We start from the raw sequence: 15,616 nt of genomic DNA, 5'->3' as shown, positions 1-15,616 counted from the left end.
CGTGTTAATTGATATATATGGTAGTTCAGGTGGGTAGCTGCGTCAGCATGCGTAGGCTGCAAAGGAACAAGTAGGTTTATTCCATGCTGAAAAAAAGAAGAAAGACAAAACAACGTTTCGGCCGTGGAGCCTTTTTCAGATGTGAGCAACCTGAAAAAGGCTCCACGGCCGAAACGTTGTGTTTTCTTTCTTCTTTTTTTCAGCATGGAATAAACCTATTACTTGTTCCTATGTATATGGTATACGATGCTCAAACGGTAATCACATTTTTGCAACTGCTGAGTTTATAGAGATGGCTATTCATAGCCACACCAGTAGAGGACAGCATAACTCTGGAGACGCTGGACTTAAAAAAATCACTTGATTTTAATAAAGTTTTTTGAAAATACCCTCTGACCTCTACAAGGAGGAATAAGTAGGCATGGCTGCAGGTTTACTGAGAAAAGGTGAGTTTAATTGGTGTTCATTTGTAGCAACGACAATGTTCAAATTGTAATCCTCTTTCAAACACAAAAGAATAGACGTTTTTTCAGGTGTGTACTTAAATGTGTTTAAAGGATATGATAATATACTTTTTAACGTCGCAGTACGACGTAGTTGTAATGTGACTTTATTATAGGGCATGTAAGTGTAAATCCGAACCTTTCCCTTGAGCAATGTATTACATCTTGTAACCTTGAACACTAAACCATATTCTGTTGATCAATTAAGTTTTGTACGAATATGAAATAACAAAGCGTTATTGTAAATTGTAATATATTTAACGCAAAGCACAGTAACTGGGCACACACAATATGTGTTTCATACAAACATTTAAGCTTACTTTATGTAAGTATTAATTAGAATAAGAACTGATGATTGAAACTGTTTTTTGTCTTTCAGCTTTTCCCAGGCTCGGGAGTCCCGGCCTAGCGGGTGGGGTGGCGCCTGGGTCATCGGGTATCTTAGGTCGTCTATATGGTACTGCAGCTCTGCAGATTCACCAGACTCATGCTGACAGTTCAGGTAAGCCGATTTCTCAACGCTTGTTGTTACGATTCCCTCGACACAGAGTACAATATATGATCCTTTTTATGGAAAAAAAAACATATATAAATTTAGAACTATAATGTTTACATGCTGAAAAAATGAAAACTGGTGTCATTAGATAATTGCTAAAATAATGAAATGTTGTACACCCAGATTAATGGTATCAATAATAGTTATTGAAACTGGCCTTACATAAATTGTCTGTTTTTCTCCTTTTTGGTGTTTTCTGTAGCTGGAAATGAGAAATTATTAACAGAGCCCCTGAAACATCCTGACTTCTTTCGTGTATCAGAGCTGTTCTCTCTGAAGGATCTTTTTGAGGCCAGAGTTCACTTGGGTCACAAAAGAGGCTGTAGACACAGGTAATGAAAATGAATCCTTCAGGAGTAGCCTTAGCTGGATTTATATATTTGAAGTCACCTTTACTTTGACATTTACAGGGGTTCCAGGTATATCTCAGTGATTCCGTTTTATATTTCTGAGAGGTTGTACTGTACCTTTATTGAAAGTCAAACAAGATTATCTTCTAGCCTTTCATGTGTTTGTTTAACAGCAATCCTTAATTTACTTGGACAAGGCAACATGTTGCTTACTCTTTTCCTTGTTAGTTTCTATTTTTCACTTAAAATGTCAAGTTTTTCTGGATCCAAGAGTTGGCCCATCTAAACTACAAACTGAAACCAATCCTGTTTTTGCTGCAAAAGGGTTACAGTCTGACAGTCAACAAACTTTGCTGCTTTAAAAAATGACAAACAATTATCAAACTAATGTTCAAAATTGTGTATCTGTACCATTACTTTTGGAATACTTGTGTAGGTTATGGGTTCTGTGAAATAATTATAAAAAAAGACTTATCATTTTAAAACATTTTTAGTTGCATTATATTTAAAATAATATTCTTGAGAAAGTCAGAAACTGAAATCTTTTTGCAGTGTAGAATGTTCTTCACCACTTTCCTGTGTTTTTTTTCCACAGGCTGATGGAACCTTATTTATTTGGCTGTCGTCTGGAGCAGGACATCATTGATCTCGACCAAACAGTGGAGCACCTACAGCAGGCACTTAATTTCACTGCGCATGTGGCATATCGTGGGGGGGTGATTCTGTTTATCAGCCGCAACCGACAGTTCAGCCACCTGATCGAGAAAATGGCAAGGGACTGTGGCGAGTATGCTCACACCCGTTACTGGCAGGGGGGGCTCCTTACTAATGCCCCAGTCCAGTATGGGAAGGGTGTGAGGCTGCCTGACGTCATTATTTTCCTCAGCACACTCAACAATGTCTTTCAGCAACATGTGGCCATCCGTGACGCAGCCAAGATGAACATCCCTACATTGGGCATTGTGGACTCCAACTGCAATCCCAGTCTGATCACATACCCCGTCCCTGGGAATGATGATACGCCAGCAAGTATAGAGCTTTACTGCAAGCTCTTCAGAATGACTATCAACAGAGCCAAGGACAAAAGGAGGCAAATGGAACTCCTCCATAGTCTGAGTAATCAAAGTCCATGATCTATGAATTGTTTTTTAGATTGTATCAATTGACATTGGCATTGCCCTTTGCATCTATGTACATTGTCCCCCCTTTCTGCATATAAGTATGTTTTTTAATAATGTGATATTCTTTCTTTTTTTGTTTGCAATGTTCCTTTCAGAAAGTTTCTTTAGGAATCCAGAATACTTCACTTTTGTATTTCTGTTTATGGTTTCATAACTGGTGTTCTGCAATCAATAAATGGTCCACAAAGCTAAATTGTCTGCCATTTATTCAAACTTGGAAAACAGCAGCCTTAAGAGCTGCATCTAATGTTGTAAAGACTGTGAAAGGCAACAAAGTACCATAAAAAATATTTGAACCTTTATGACAGTACAGTATCTGTTTCTCATGGTTAGTACCCCACATGTAACTTTTCAGGTGGATGTATGACTGGATCTGATGGCTTAAAACTATTTGAATTTTAAAAATAGCTCTGGTTAAATTTCAATGGAAAGGCTGTACATTAATATTGTGAAATCTTTTTTGATAATTCAATTAATATTTATATAGTGCCTTTCAGAACAAGGTTGCAACAAGGCACTCAACAAAGCATACATGTGAATACAGAACAGAAAAGACCAGAAGACAATGGAGGAGAGGAACCAAAAACTATAGAATCGGTCTTATTTGTAAGATAAGCTATTGTCTTAAATAGGTAGCGAGGGTTAATTTTATTGGTTTCAATAAGTTCAGAGTAGTAGACCAAACAAGCTCTATATAGGTCTTTCTTATATTGTTATCCATTCTGACTTGAATACTTGTAGACCAGTAGACCTCCATTTGCACTCTAGTTTGCGGCACTCCTGTTTAAGGGATTGTGTGTGATCATTATACCATGGAGAGTGACTAGTGGCTTTGACTACCTTAGTCTTTAACGGGGCAATTTCATCAAGAGCCTGTCTGACCACTGCATTAGAATAGTTGTGTGATTTCATCAACATTATTATTGGAGATGAAGTTAACATTGTTCATTGTGTTAATAAAATTTAATGAAGTACCTCCGTTGATATGTTGTGTTGTAATAGTCTCCTACTTGGCAGCTATCAAGAGCAGTCAAATCTCAAAAGTAATTAAAGAGTTATTGATGAGATGGACTAGTACATGATGAACATCAGCTCTATGAGTGATAATTAAGAGTCTAGTGTATGCTTTTATACGTGTGTAGGTCCTGTTATATGCTGACTACAACCTACAGAGTCAGGAAGAGACCAGAAATATTTAGTGAAGGTGTCTGGCTGTATGTCCATATGTATGTTAAAGTCACCTAATATAACAACTTTGTTTAAATTAATAACTAAGAGAGCAGTTCACCAAATTCGGCAAAAAAAAAAATGTATATGGTCCTGGGGGTCTGTACACTAAAAGAATGTATGTAATGTGCTTCAAATGTGTGAAAGTCATTAATAGTTTTTAATTCAATTATCAGACTCACTGAAGATGGCTGCTAGGCCACCTCCATGCCCTGAGAAATGAGCTTTCTGTAAAAAAGTATAGCCATTAGCTGAGGCTTCAACTAAAAGGAATAGTGTCAGTGGGTCTAAGCCAGGTTTCTGTTACTAGGCACAGGTCAGAGTTGGTGTCAAGCACCATATCATTAACCAGAACTGATTTGTTGCCTAGTGAGTGAACATTTAACAGTGAGCATTTTACGGTGGTTTTATGTTTGAACTGATTTAGGTTTACCAGTGGAATAGAGATTAAATTATCAATACAAGAGCCCCTAAAGGAACGTATGAATTCTAGTCTAGGTCTAGTGATACTTGCAATACTCTGTCTATTCATACTCATATCTGGTTCTGAATAGTAATGTGATTGATGGGGTGCCATGTGGTAGAGAACCTGGGTAGGTACAGGAGGTGAACTAGAGGTGGGAGTAGAGACAGCATGTGATTTAAGATCACATGGCTGAGACCTGGTTGGTGCTCTTAGTAGTCAGGCAGACAATTGCTGTATTTTGGGATAGAATTAATAATTCCTCCTGGTTAAGGTGGAGATCATCCTGTTTATAAAAGTCAGGCCATTCCCAAAAAATATCCCAATTATTAATAAATGTTATTCTATTGGATGCACACCCAGTCTCTAACCAACGATTTAGGGAGTATAGCCTACTATAGGGTACGTCCCCTCTGTATAGGATTGGTAAGGGACCAGACACAATTAAATTCCGACATTTTCTTTGTGCTCTTGTGCACAGAAATGAAGTTGCTCTTTAATACCTCGGATTGTTGGTACTTTATATCATTAGTTCCAGCATGAACAACCAAGGTGGAGACTTCAATGCTGGAAAATGTCTAGTTTTGCCTCAATGTCAGAAACTCTGGCCCCAGGGAGGCATTTTACAGAGACATCATAAAATGTCATGACTTACACTATAAGCGATATATTGATGACTGCGTCGGTGCCGCCACATGCTCCAACGATCAGCTTGAGTGCTTCCTGCACCATTTCACCAACTTCCACCCATCCCTCAAATATAGGGTTAACATATCTTCCACTGCTCTTCCGTTTCTGGACATCACGTTCTCCATCAACTACCCCCGACTCTCCACTTTGGTTTATTACAAACCCACAGATTCACACAGCTATCTCTTGTATAGCTAATTTCACCCCAAACACACTAAAAACTCTCTTTTTTTCACAGTTCCTTTGGCTACGACAATTATGCAGGGACGACATCAACTTCGAGAACCAAGCCCTCAAAATGTTCTCCTTTTTCATCAACAGAGGATACCCAAGCGGTGTTATTGACAAGGCCCTTGCCCGAGCCAAAAACACCCCCCAGACCATCAACCCAATCAGGAACTCCCGCCGTAACAACCGCATTTCTTTGGTGCTTCCCTACCACCCTAACACACTTCCTATCCCCAGGACAATTAACGACAACTTTTCCATCCTACAGGATGATCCCTCCATTGGGGCCCTCTTTTCTGACTGCCCCATCATCTCATATCCCCGAGCACCTAATCTGCGCAGCCTTCTTGTTCACAGCTCCCTTGACTGCCCTCAGCAGCCATCCACACCAGGCACTCTCCCTTGCAACAGAGCTCGCTGTTTCACCTGCAACTAAACATCCAACACCACACTCATAAAAGGGCCTTAGGACAATTCTGCACCACCCAGAGGGCATCTTGTACCTCCAGAAACCTTATTTACTTTATCTCTTGCAGTAAATGCCCAGCCATCTACATTGGAGAAACAGGAAGGAGACTCGGAGAACGCTTCAGAGAACATGTCAGGGCTGTGAAGATTAAAGATCTCTCCAAGCCTATTGTTTCTCATTTCATCTCTGACGGCCACAACCACTCTAATCTCTCCGTCTGTATTCTCAAAGACGGTTTTCCCAACTCATACATCAGAAAGACTACTGAAACCAAACTTATCCTGCAGCAGGATCACACCAGCAGCCATATCACCCTGCAACTCACAACTGGCAACCCACTGAAGCTAAGCAGGTGTGAGCCTGGTCAGTACCTGGATGGGAGACCTCCTGGGAAAAAAAACTAAGGTTGCTGCTGGAAGAGGTGTTAGTGGGGCCAGCAGGGGGCGCTCACCCTGTGGTCCATGTGGGTCCTAATGCCCCAGTATAGTGACGGGGACACTATACTGTAAACAGGCGCCGTCCTTCGGATGAGACGTAAAACCGAGGTCCTGACTCTCTGTGGTCATTAAAAATCCCAGGGCGCTTCTCGAAAAGAGTAGGGGTGTAACCCCGGTGTCCTGGCCAAATTTCCAATTGGCCCTTACTAATCATGGCCTCCTAATAATCCCCTTCTATGAATTGGCTACATTACTCTGCTCTCCTTCCCACTGATAGCTGATGTGTGGTGAGCGTTCTGGCGCACTATGGCTGCCGTCCCATCATCCAGGTGGATGCTGCACATTGGTGGTGGTGGAGGGGAGTCCCCATTACCTGTAAAGCGCTTTGAGTGTAGTGTCCAGAAAAGCGCTATATAAGTGTAAGCAATTATTATTATTATTATTATTCCCCCTTGTCATAATCACAGACTACTCTTCTTTAAAATTTTCTCAATTTTCATTTCATTTCACACCTCTCTACACCTATTCTGACTTCACACCTCTTGATTGGCCTCTCTTTCTGTCCCCTGCTCCCGCCTCTCACTCCTCCTCCCTCCCAGCCTTTGTTCTCCCACTACTTTACCTTTGCCTACTGCCTTGTCTCTCTCACACCTGAAGAAGGCTCCACGGCCGAAACGTTGTGTTTTCTCTCTTCTTTTTACAGCATGGAATAAACCTATTACTTGTTCCTTTGCAGCCTACGCATGCTGACGCAGCTACCCACCTGAACTACTATGACTTAATTTTACCTAGTCTTTGTCGAGAGTGTGCAGGGAGTACTCAGAAGAACAATTTTAATTGTATAAGATAAGATCACTTTATTGGCCATATACAATTTGTTGTATTAGGAATTTGTCTTTTCGCTTACCCCAGCTTGCTGTCTATGAGACACACAGACAGGGAGAGAAGCTTAGGGTCAGATCACAGCTGACCCAGCCATTTATATGGCACCACTGGAGCAGTTGGGGTTAAGGGCCTTGCTCAGGGGCCCAACGGAGTAGGATTCCTCTGCCAGTCGAAGGATATGAACCCGAAACCAGGCGCAGATCCTTAGCCACAGAGCACCATGAAATGTTTAAATGAAAAATGTTTATTAAACAAATGGTAAAGACAAACTTAGCAAATAAATGTCACAAGATTTTATGTAGAATGGTTTTGAGTTATGATAAGTGATTTTGCATTTTGTTTTATCCTTCTCTTGAACAGAACATCCATTGTTTTAAGCAGTGATAAAAGTTTTCACTCATGGTATAATTCTCTTTCAGTTAGATAGCTTTACTAAAAACGACTGTTCGAACTGGGGCAATATGTTGTTCCTTCATATATGTAGAAGGATATTTACTGAAACTGTTTTAGGTAGTACCTCGCTCAGGGTTTCAAAAGCAGCACCATACCCCACAATTCCGGATTCAGGATTCAGGATCCCTGTTCACTACTCCATGTTATTATTTATAAGAGAGTGAAAGACGTTTTAATACAATAAAGGCGGTGCAGAATTCTTTATATCTAGCCCCCTTGACCTTAGTTGAAAATTGGGCGGTGCTTCGAGGAATATTTGTCCTCTCTGTCAAAATGTATTTAGTCCTGCAACGGCTTCCGTACTCGGCTACTGTATATAAAAAGTGCCCAACAGCGCGTTGTCTTTCTCTTTCCATCGTCTGAGAAGTGGAAAGATGTTGGGGTAAGTGGTGATCCTTGTTTTCCCCCCTTCTGTAGAAGTTTTTTAACAATTTTTTTAGGGTAGTTATAAATGTTAATTTTCCATTGAAGATTTTTTTTAGATGTTTTGAGCCAACAAGTTGTAGCCATGTTTTTTTTTTACTGAAGTTTAGTACTGCCGTGTCCATCGATTTACTAGTGCTGATGATAATTGAAAATTCCACGTGGCACAATTCCCACCTGAATCTCCGAATAACTTCTGCAATTAAGATATTCATCATAATCATTCGACTTTTGTATTTCCTTACAGTTTGAACCAGTGTCATTTACCCCCTCATTTCCTTTAGTTAACACGCAACCTGGAAATACAAAATATTAAGGATTTTTTTTAACGGAATATTTAAATTATGTAGTTGCGAGTACGCCACTAACGCAGTTCCAAGCGGTTCTCTTCTGATCGACTCGTGTAAGGTTTTATAAACTCCATTATAGAGCTGTTGCAGTAGCAAAGAAAGCTGAGCAGAAGGCGCTGCAACCACATGAAACAAATTGTCATATAAGGTTTATTTTGTTGCGTTAAGCTAAAAATAACACCTTTAGCACAGCAGCTGACCATAGGAGTCAAGACTCTGGGATGTGTCTTGGAAAAGGTAATAATAGAGAGTAAAACATGAGCTGTGGAAATGAAAACTACTAGTTATTAATGGCAACAAAGAACAACGCTTAACTTGTGGAATAAATTAATTTTCTGATATTTCACACAAGCCAAGTTATGAACTTCAGTCGTGACCCAGTGGGGAAAATAAGGACCAGTTCTTAATGTGAATTGATCGTCGCCATGTGCTCCGATTAACAAACGCCGAGGTGGAAGTGCTGCAGTGCCCTTAGAAGGCTCTGCGTCGCGACCGCATATATCGTTATCTGCCGAGTAAGAGACTGTTTTCTGTGGTCAGTATTGGAAACAGCTGGGTGGTAGGTGTGGTTAATACCCTGGTATGTGTCGTTTTGTAAAAATATGCGTTGGTGGTTATTCTGTCATCCGTTTCTTTTAGGTTGTGCAGGAAATTGTGTAAAAAAGTTCCCGTTGAGGCAAGAGGATTAATCCAGCTTCCTTTATGGGTAAGTTTGTACCTTTTGATTTTGACCAAGGGTGTTGGGTTAATTGCATACATTGCAGCTTGCATGCAACCTTCAGGACAGATTACTGATGTCCTAAACTGTTAACCCTGCTATCTCCCAGCAGAAGATATAAGATTTGGGTGGGGGAGTCCCAAACAAAATTAGTGTTGTAAGTGATGCAGGAAATTGAGTCTAAGATGTTTGGCATAATCAGTGTTGTCTGGAATCCACTTGTGGAAATCCTAAGTCAAGCACTATTTTTGCACTGTGCATAAGTACTGCATACACTTGGAAAGTCTCTTGTGACTCAGAAAAGCACCTCTAGATGTACAGTAGCTGTGCTACAGAATGAGTGTTTTGTAAATATGATGTGATTGCAGACCCTTTATTATATAGACACATCTGTGTCATTATCTTGGGTTCAGAAATTGCAGTATATTCGCCATGAGCATGTACGATTTACTTGGCGCCTTCACTTTGGTTTTTTTAGCCATTACCATATTTATTTTAGTTTGGGTGAGAATCTTTAATTCACAGATTATAATCTTGCAAAACCATATCGAAGGAAACTATCAAATCTAACTCTGTCAAGATGGGAGGTAGTGAGAGTTGGTATTGTGAGACTGCTACCTGTTAATGGAAACAATATCTGTGCAATAAATGATTGCATAATTGGCATTCAAAGGGAGGGAGGTGCCAGGTATGAGAAAGCAACTGATCTGATAGGCTCATTTGGAACTAGGCACTCCTTTGTACTAATTGAGAGGCTTACAAGAACAGTTAAGAAAAAATGTTTCAGTCCGTATCTAGACTTTAGTTGGTTAGGAGAGAGTGAAGGACAGCTGTCCTGGAGGGAGTTCTCATTGCACGGTTGCAATCGGACATAGCATCTGAAATTTTGGCAGCAAATGAGTATGACTGGAGCGTGCTATTCAGTTTTCAAGAAGGAAATTTGAAGACGGCACGATTTCAACTTCCAAGGGTGTTGCGTTAAAGAATAGAAAAATGTGCTCAGCCATGCTTAATGTTATGAGGACCATTGTGTAACTTTTCTGATTCCTTCTTCCGTAGGGAACTTGCAAAAGAACCATACAGGGACATGTACAACAAATGAGCAGGTACGAAAGGTTTGAGGTAGTGTGGTAGTGGAAACTCAAGTAAATGCAGTTTGTGCATCCCGTAGTCCGCCTTTGTCTTTAAATGTTATTTTCCATTGTGGCCTGCCCCTAGAGGCGTTGCATCACGACTGCGAGTGTCGTGCTTGTGTCAGTAGGTGGCAGAGAGAAACGGGCTATGTCTGCACTCGGTGTTCCAAATAAGTGGTTACTCAGAATGATTATTGGCCTGACACTAATCCTGTAAAATGTAAACTCCACTGGTACAGTCTTCTACTGTACCAGTAGAAGACTTAAAATTTGTGTGGGGGGATTTCCTAAACATAAAATTAGTGCAACTCCTAAGTGATCTTCTTTAGTAATATCTTTACAAAAGCTTAATATGGGAAGATTTAAGGGTTGTGTGACTTAGTTTAATGTTAGTGATTATAAAATGACTCAACAGCCTTCTTGCATAGTCAGACTTGGATTAACCCTTGTCTGTACATAATACATCGCAGAAAGAAGACGTGATCCAGTGAAAAAGCATTGTTGATGTGACTTTTGCAGAATGAGGTAAGTACTCCCTTTTAGAAAGCAATGTGGTCTCTTACCAACTTGTAAACCACTGCCATGCTATCCCCATAAATACCCCAAGTTAAGTGTCATTTGAAAGCTTAAAAGCTTAGTTAAGAAAAATAATTTATATTAAGGTTGAATGGTTTGAGATGAAAGGAGCTGTACAAATGTTAGCTGCTAATTATGCAGCCAGTGCCTGAGATGAAATTTGCCCCATGAGACGTAATCATGGTTTGAGTGCCATGTTTATGCCATAAGAGGGCAAACAGGAACTGGCCATAAATGGCCTTGGGCTTCTGCAGAGTGAGCTCCAAGGACGGTACGTGGCCAGATAAATTCCAGAGCATTGTCTCCGTTTTTTTCTTAGTGTCTTCAAAGGGAGATAATGTTCTAGCCACACTTATACACTGTAGATGGAGAAATTACTTTCTGTGTTTGAATTGGGAGGGGTTTACAAGGCAGCCAGACTGAAGAAACACAAAAAATAAATTGGTTTGGATACCAACATTCCTTTCTTATTAATAGTGCAGTAATGTTTAATGACTACATACTGGGGTGTTGATTTGATTTAATGTCTCTCCCAGAAGAGTTTTACAGCTCCAGTTGCCAAACAAAGGCATTGATTTTGAAATTCTGAGAGGGTAAAGTGTGCCACTTGCTGGTAGATTGTCAACAGAGGTCTCCCATCTCAGTACAGACCAGACCCAGGCTTGCTCAGCTGTGGACATCTTATCGGGCTATAAAATGGTAGCAGTGTTGTATCCCAGAATCCCACACTACAATCTGAATATTGGGCAGAGAGGTATCAAGAGTTGCTCCTGATTAATGAGATTGGATACCCCATTGACTTTATGTAGCCAGTTTTCATACCAGCATGTTTGTAATTGAGCAGGAACTGCATTGCTCAGTGGCAGTCTGTGTGAACACCAAAAAACATTAAAATTCCACATAGAATAGAGCCCATAAACCCAAGAGGCAGTAGTACTCCTTCAGTCTGCTTGGTACAAACTGTAAAAACCTGACCAGTTATGCATGCTGTTAGTGAATCTCAAAATTAATTATACTTGATATAGGGTTTGCAGTTGGTGCTGCTGGAATACAAATTCCAGCTTTTTGTCTAGGACCTCATACCAATGCTAGACTACAGACCGTTTTCTTTGCAGTTCCAGGTTTCAAATTTAAGAGATATTGGTGGAATGTTGTCATGGAAGTATTCATTGTTAAAGTAACCCATTAAAGCTTGGTGACTGGGTTAATATTCTTGTTGAACTGTTTTGTTATGGATAAAACATCCAAGTTAAAGTGTTAGAAATATGTTTGATTTCCATTAGGTAATTTTAAAATTCTCTCCTTGGTTCTAAAAACATGTAGGTGCTTAAATTCCCCTTGTAGTCTCCAGTAATTGATTTGCCTTCCCTTGGAGTGACCCAAATCCTGACATTGCTAGACTCACTGTTTTTGTCACTTCTTTGCCAAACATTTACAGGTAAATAAGTGGTCATAAAGATACAAATCGGGCAGAAGATCTAGATGCTACCTGGTGTTTGGAAAGAGTGAGTATACCCTTTGTGGATTTTACTGTGCCTCGGTTTCACCATAACATCCTAAGCATCTGTTCTTGATTGCTCTGGGTTCCAGCCCCTAGAGGCGTTGCATCATGACTGCATGTGTCGTGTGTGTGTCATTAGGTGGCGGAGAGAAATGGGCTGTATCTGCGCTCGGTGTCCCAGACAAGTGGGTGCTCAGAATGATTGATGGCCTGACAAAAAGCAGTACTGCACAATTAACATTTCTTTACACACTTCCAAGAGTGTGCTCCCTTTTTCTGTAAAGTAAATGACTGCTAAAGTTCCTTATGACAGGTGATCATTTTTTTTTTTTTTAGAGGTTATCTAGCATGCAGGTGAAACAACGTGCAGATTCTATTTTAGCATGTTAAATTTACAGGCTTGAAGTTAATGATTTGTAGTCTAACTAAACAGTTGTACTAATTATGCATAGGCCTGTATTAGGGTTAATTGCATTGATTTTTTTTTTTAGTTACGGTCATGTAGTCTCAGTTCAGTTTGTCATATGCACAGGTGCAATAAAACCCTTGTTTGCATGTATGCTCCAATACAAAGATGGTAAATGTACCATGCTGAAGCAAGTTCTGACCCACTTCAGTGGGTATCTATTGGAATTCCACTCCTAAAACAAGACATTCATACATCCTGCTGTCTGAAATCTATACACAGTGCCACACAAACTGCAGTGAATCTAATGTGATTTTATTTTATATCAACATGCTCCTTGTGAGTATAGAAAACAAATGAGGAAAATGCCCATTTAAGATCGTAGCCTTTCACTCCTCCCTCCACAGACTGCAAAAGTTATGTTAAGGCGGTATTAGAAAGGGTCAGATGTCCAATTTACAGTACTAGCAGGAAATCAGCTCAACTGCTATTGGCACACCTCTATTCTTGAGGTAGAATAGCAGCTGGAAAATGAATTCTAATTATTCAGTTTCACCATGGGCTATTTTGGGTGTAAAGCTCAACTTCATCTGAGTGAATCATTGCTTTTTGTTACCTTTTACATTGAATAGGCACTGGTGGTAAGACAGATGTATAGCATTGATCCTTTTCTTGAAGGAGTACTGCCAGTTGTTGTCCAGTCCTGGCTTAATGACCAGTGATTTTAGGAACTGTGCCAATGAGGGCTTTGTATTACAACAGCGATCAGCTGAGCTCAGGGCGGTCCTCTTCACAAACACTGCCCTTCAGAGAGGGGAAAAAACATTGTGTACCAATAGCTGTCAGTTAATTGTCAAGCCTGTACTTCCAAGACAAGCTTGGTTCAATTAATGAAAATCAGATGCTAAAAAAATGCAGGTGCTTTTTTTTACTAAATTTTCAAAGGGTTGTTATTCCAGTCTATTTTTGCAAATAGATGTGTATTCTAATTAAGAAAGAAATTGGTTTGTTGCACTGGATTAAAATACTGTTGATTTGTCACTTTGTAAGTTTTGAAAATTGACTCATGTAACCATGGTGGTGGTAGTGTGTGAGTATGTCAGTTGATGGAATAGGTGATGTGACTGCTTTTTCACTATCTTCATTCAGATTGTTCTGTTTTTGTAGGTTTGGACTGGCTGCAACCTTGTTTCCTGAGAAACCTCACATCTTGACTGGACAGCCTTTGACTACAATAATTGCAGAACATGTTACACACAGCCTTGCTTGTATAAGTAGCAGATGCAGATATAATCCTGATGTTTTGAACCATATGGTGAAGGCTTGAACTGGCTCCCTAGTAAAGAAGTTAACGTGATGACCTATTTGCCCAGTGTAGCAAGACTTGTTTGATCATTGAGGGATCTGGCTAAATTGCTGTACCCATTCCCTAGAGAAAAGTTGAGAACAGCTAAGCCAAAAGCAGTGGGTGAAGAGGTTGTTCTGATAATACCCACTGGATTAAAGCCAGGATTGTCAAGCATGTTTCTCTGCAAATTTCTGTCATTCACTATTTTTAAAGATGTACTATAAATTATTTTGAATTTTCAGATTTCTGATGTAAAGACCTCATCAATTTATGTAAACCTCTGTTAAAGGAGATTTTGTTTTGATCTATATTGTAAGGCATTATTTTATAATGTTGGTGATGAATCTACCTTAATTTAATGACGGCAAAGGTTAGCGCCATCGCCTCATGCAGTGAGATGGCCAAGCAAATGGACATGAGTGTCTAACAATGATGTACTTTCTGCTGAGGTTTTATGTGCTGAAAGTAGGTAGCCATTTAAAACTATGTTCTGTGACTACAAAATTGCAGCTAGATTTTCTTGTGGCAATGCAAGATCTGCATATTTGACCACTTTCAGAATTTGTTGCACTTACTATGTTTTGGTTTTTTTAAGAGGTTGAGGTACTCGAAGTTATTCAGACCGAAAAGAGTTTGTGTTTACGGATGAAAAAGGCCATATGTTTTCTTAGCCTATGTGGGCTGGGAGGGAACATGCTGTTCAGGTAAAAGAAAAGTAATGCTATGCAAGAACGTATACTGGTGGGGAAAAGAAATGCAACTTTTCTGGAATGAGAGCTTTTTTTACTTTCACAAAAAGTTGGCAATTTGTTTTAAGCCTTCTGACCAGCAATACAGCTTGTACAGTGAGACATTGCAACTTGCCAATCGCACAAAAGTTTATTAGGTGCACTTTAACCCAACGAGGTCCAGGTGGAACAATGCCAGATCCAGGTCACCTTTAAAAAGACCTTAATCAAAGCTTAGGTCACTGCAAGAAAAGGGCCACAGTCAGTTTTCTGTGCATTCCATAATGCCTCAAATGTCACCAGAAGCAAGGGAGAAGGCCATTGGCATGCTGAAGGCAGGAATGTCATGTGCCAGCATGGCCAGACACTATGATGTAAGCCTCTCCACTGTGTTCCAACTGCAGTGAAGGTTTCAGCAGACCGGCAGGACAGATGACTGTCCAAGATCAAGTCACCCATCTGAGAGATTGTTTCAGATCTGCTACCCATACTGCTGCCAAAACTGCCACCAGACAGAAAGCCTGCATTAGTGCTGGGGCAGTGAGGCTCCATGCTGCTGCCCTTAGAGCAAGGCGACCTGTCAGAGGCCCTCTGCTCACAGCTCCTAGATGTGACACCCGACTGGCTTGGGTCAAACAGAGGCTGCGATGGACTTAATGTGGCATCAGTTCCTCTTCACGGATAAGTCTCTCTTCAAACTCTTCCACACAGATGGGACGGCCAGAGGGTGGAGGAGGTGTTGTTTCTTTTTTCTATCGGTATATTTCAAATGAGAGTTTTGTATCTGGAAAATCTGTAGCTTTTATTTTGATTTTTTTGTACAAATTTCCTATGAAATAAATAAGGGTGGCCTTACACTTAAGATATTTGTCATTCTGTAAATTGTAATTATGGTCAGTGGTATTGAACTGGCCCATGTATTTTTCCTCTACCCAAGCTTTTGCATACCTGAAATAACTAATAATCAAATCACCAAACCCTTATCAGGTGT

At 40.2% G+C, this 15,616-nt stretch overlaps 1 protein-coding gene, 1 long non-coding RNA gene and 3 other non-coding genes across 5 annotated transcripts; all 5 read left to right on the top strand.

Moving 5' to 3' along the window:
• The first annotated feature begins 337 nt into the window (after positions 1–337).
• Positions 338–2,783, top strand: mrps2 (mitochondrial ribosomal protein S2). Its single transcript, XM_006640638.3, has 4 exons — positions 338–446; positions 883–1,005; positions 1,262–1,391; positions 2,005–2,783. Exons 1-4 carry the CDS (start codon positions 422–424, stop codon positions 2,540–2,542), a joined length of 816 nt encoding a protein of 271 aa, XP_006640701.1. The 5' UTR covers positions 338–421; the 3' UTR covers positions 2,543–2,783.
• A 4,956-nt stretch (positions 2,784–7,739) lies between these two features.
• LOC107079795 (uncharacterized) lies at positions 7,740–15,487 on the top strand. The gene is made up of 6 exons (XR_001480708.2): positions 7,740–7,824; positions 8,855–8,921; positions 9,993–10,039; positions 10,537–10,591; positions 12,081–12,147; positions 13,717–15,487. It is a non-coding gene; the product is annotated as an uncharacterized lncRNA (long non-coding RNA).
• LOC138225025 (small nucleolar RNA SNORA17) lies at positions 10,141–10,273 on the top strand. Its single transcript, XR_011183569.1, has one exon. It is a non-coding gene; the product is annotated as a small nucleolar RNA SNORA17 (small nucleolar RNA).
• Positions 10,802–10,930, top strand: LOC138225027 (small nucleolar RNA SNORA17). The gene has a single exon (XR_011183571.1). It is a non-coding gene; the product is annotated as a small nucleolar RNA SNORA17 (small nucleolar RNA).
• LOC138225026 (small nucleolar RNA SNORA17) lies at positions 12,229–12,361 on the top strand. Its single transcript, XR_011183570.1, has one exon. It is a non-coding gene; the product is annotated as a small nucleolar RNA SNORA17 (small nucleolar RNA).
• Positions 15,488–15,616: the final 129 nt, after the last annotated feature.

Source organism: Lepisosteus oculatus, chromosome 24 (genome assembly GCF_040954835.1).
Source record: "Lepisosteus oculatus isolate fLepOcu1 chromosome 24, fLepOcu1.hap2, whole genome shotgun sequence".
NCBI lineage: Eukaryota > Metazoa > Chordata > Actinopteri > Semionotiformes > Lepisosteidae > Lepisosteus > Lepisosteus oculatus.
This window is presented reverse-complemented; position numbering and strand designations above follow the sequence as displayed.

Excerpts from the sequence above, each read along its gene's own strand:
- mrps2 (XM_006640638.3), top strand. The coding sequence starts at position 422 with ATGGCTGCAGGTTTACTGAGAAAAG. Across the intron at positions 1,006-1,261 it reads GACTCATGCTGACAGTTCAG|CTGGAAATGAGAAATTATTA; the intron begins GTAAGCCGATTT and ends TGTTTTCTGTAG. Across the intron at positions 1,392-2,004 it reads AAAAGAGGCTGTAGACACAG|GCTGATGGAACCTTATTTAT; the intron begins GTAATGAAAATG and ends TTTTTTCCACAG.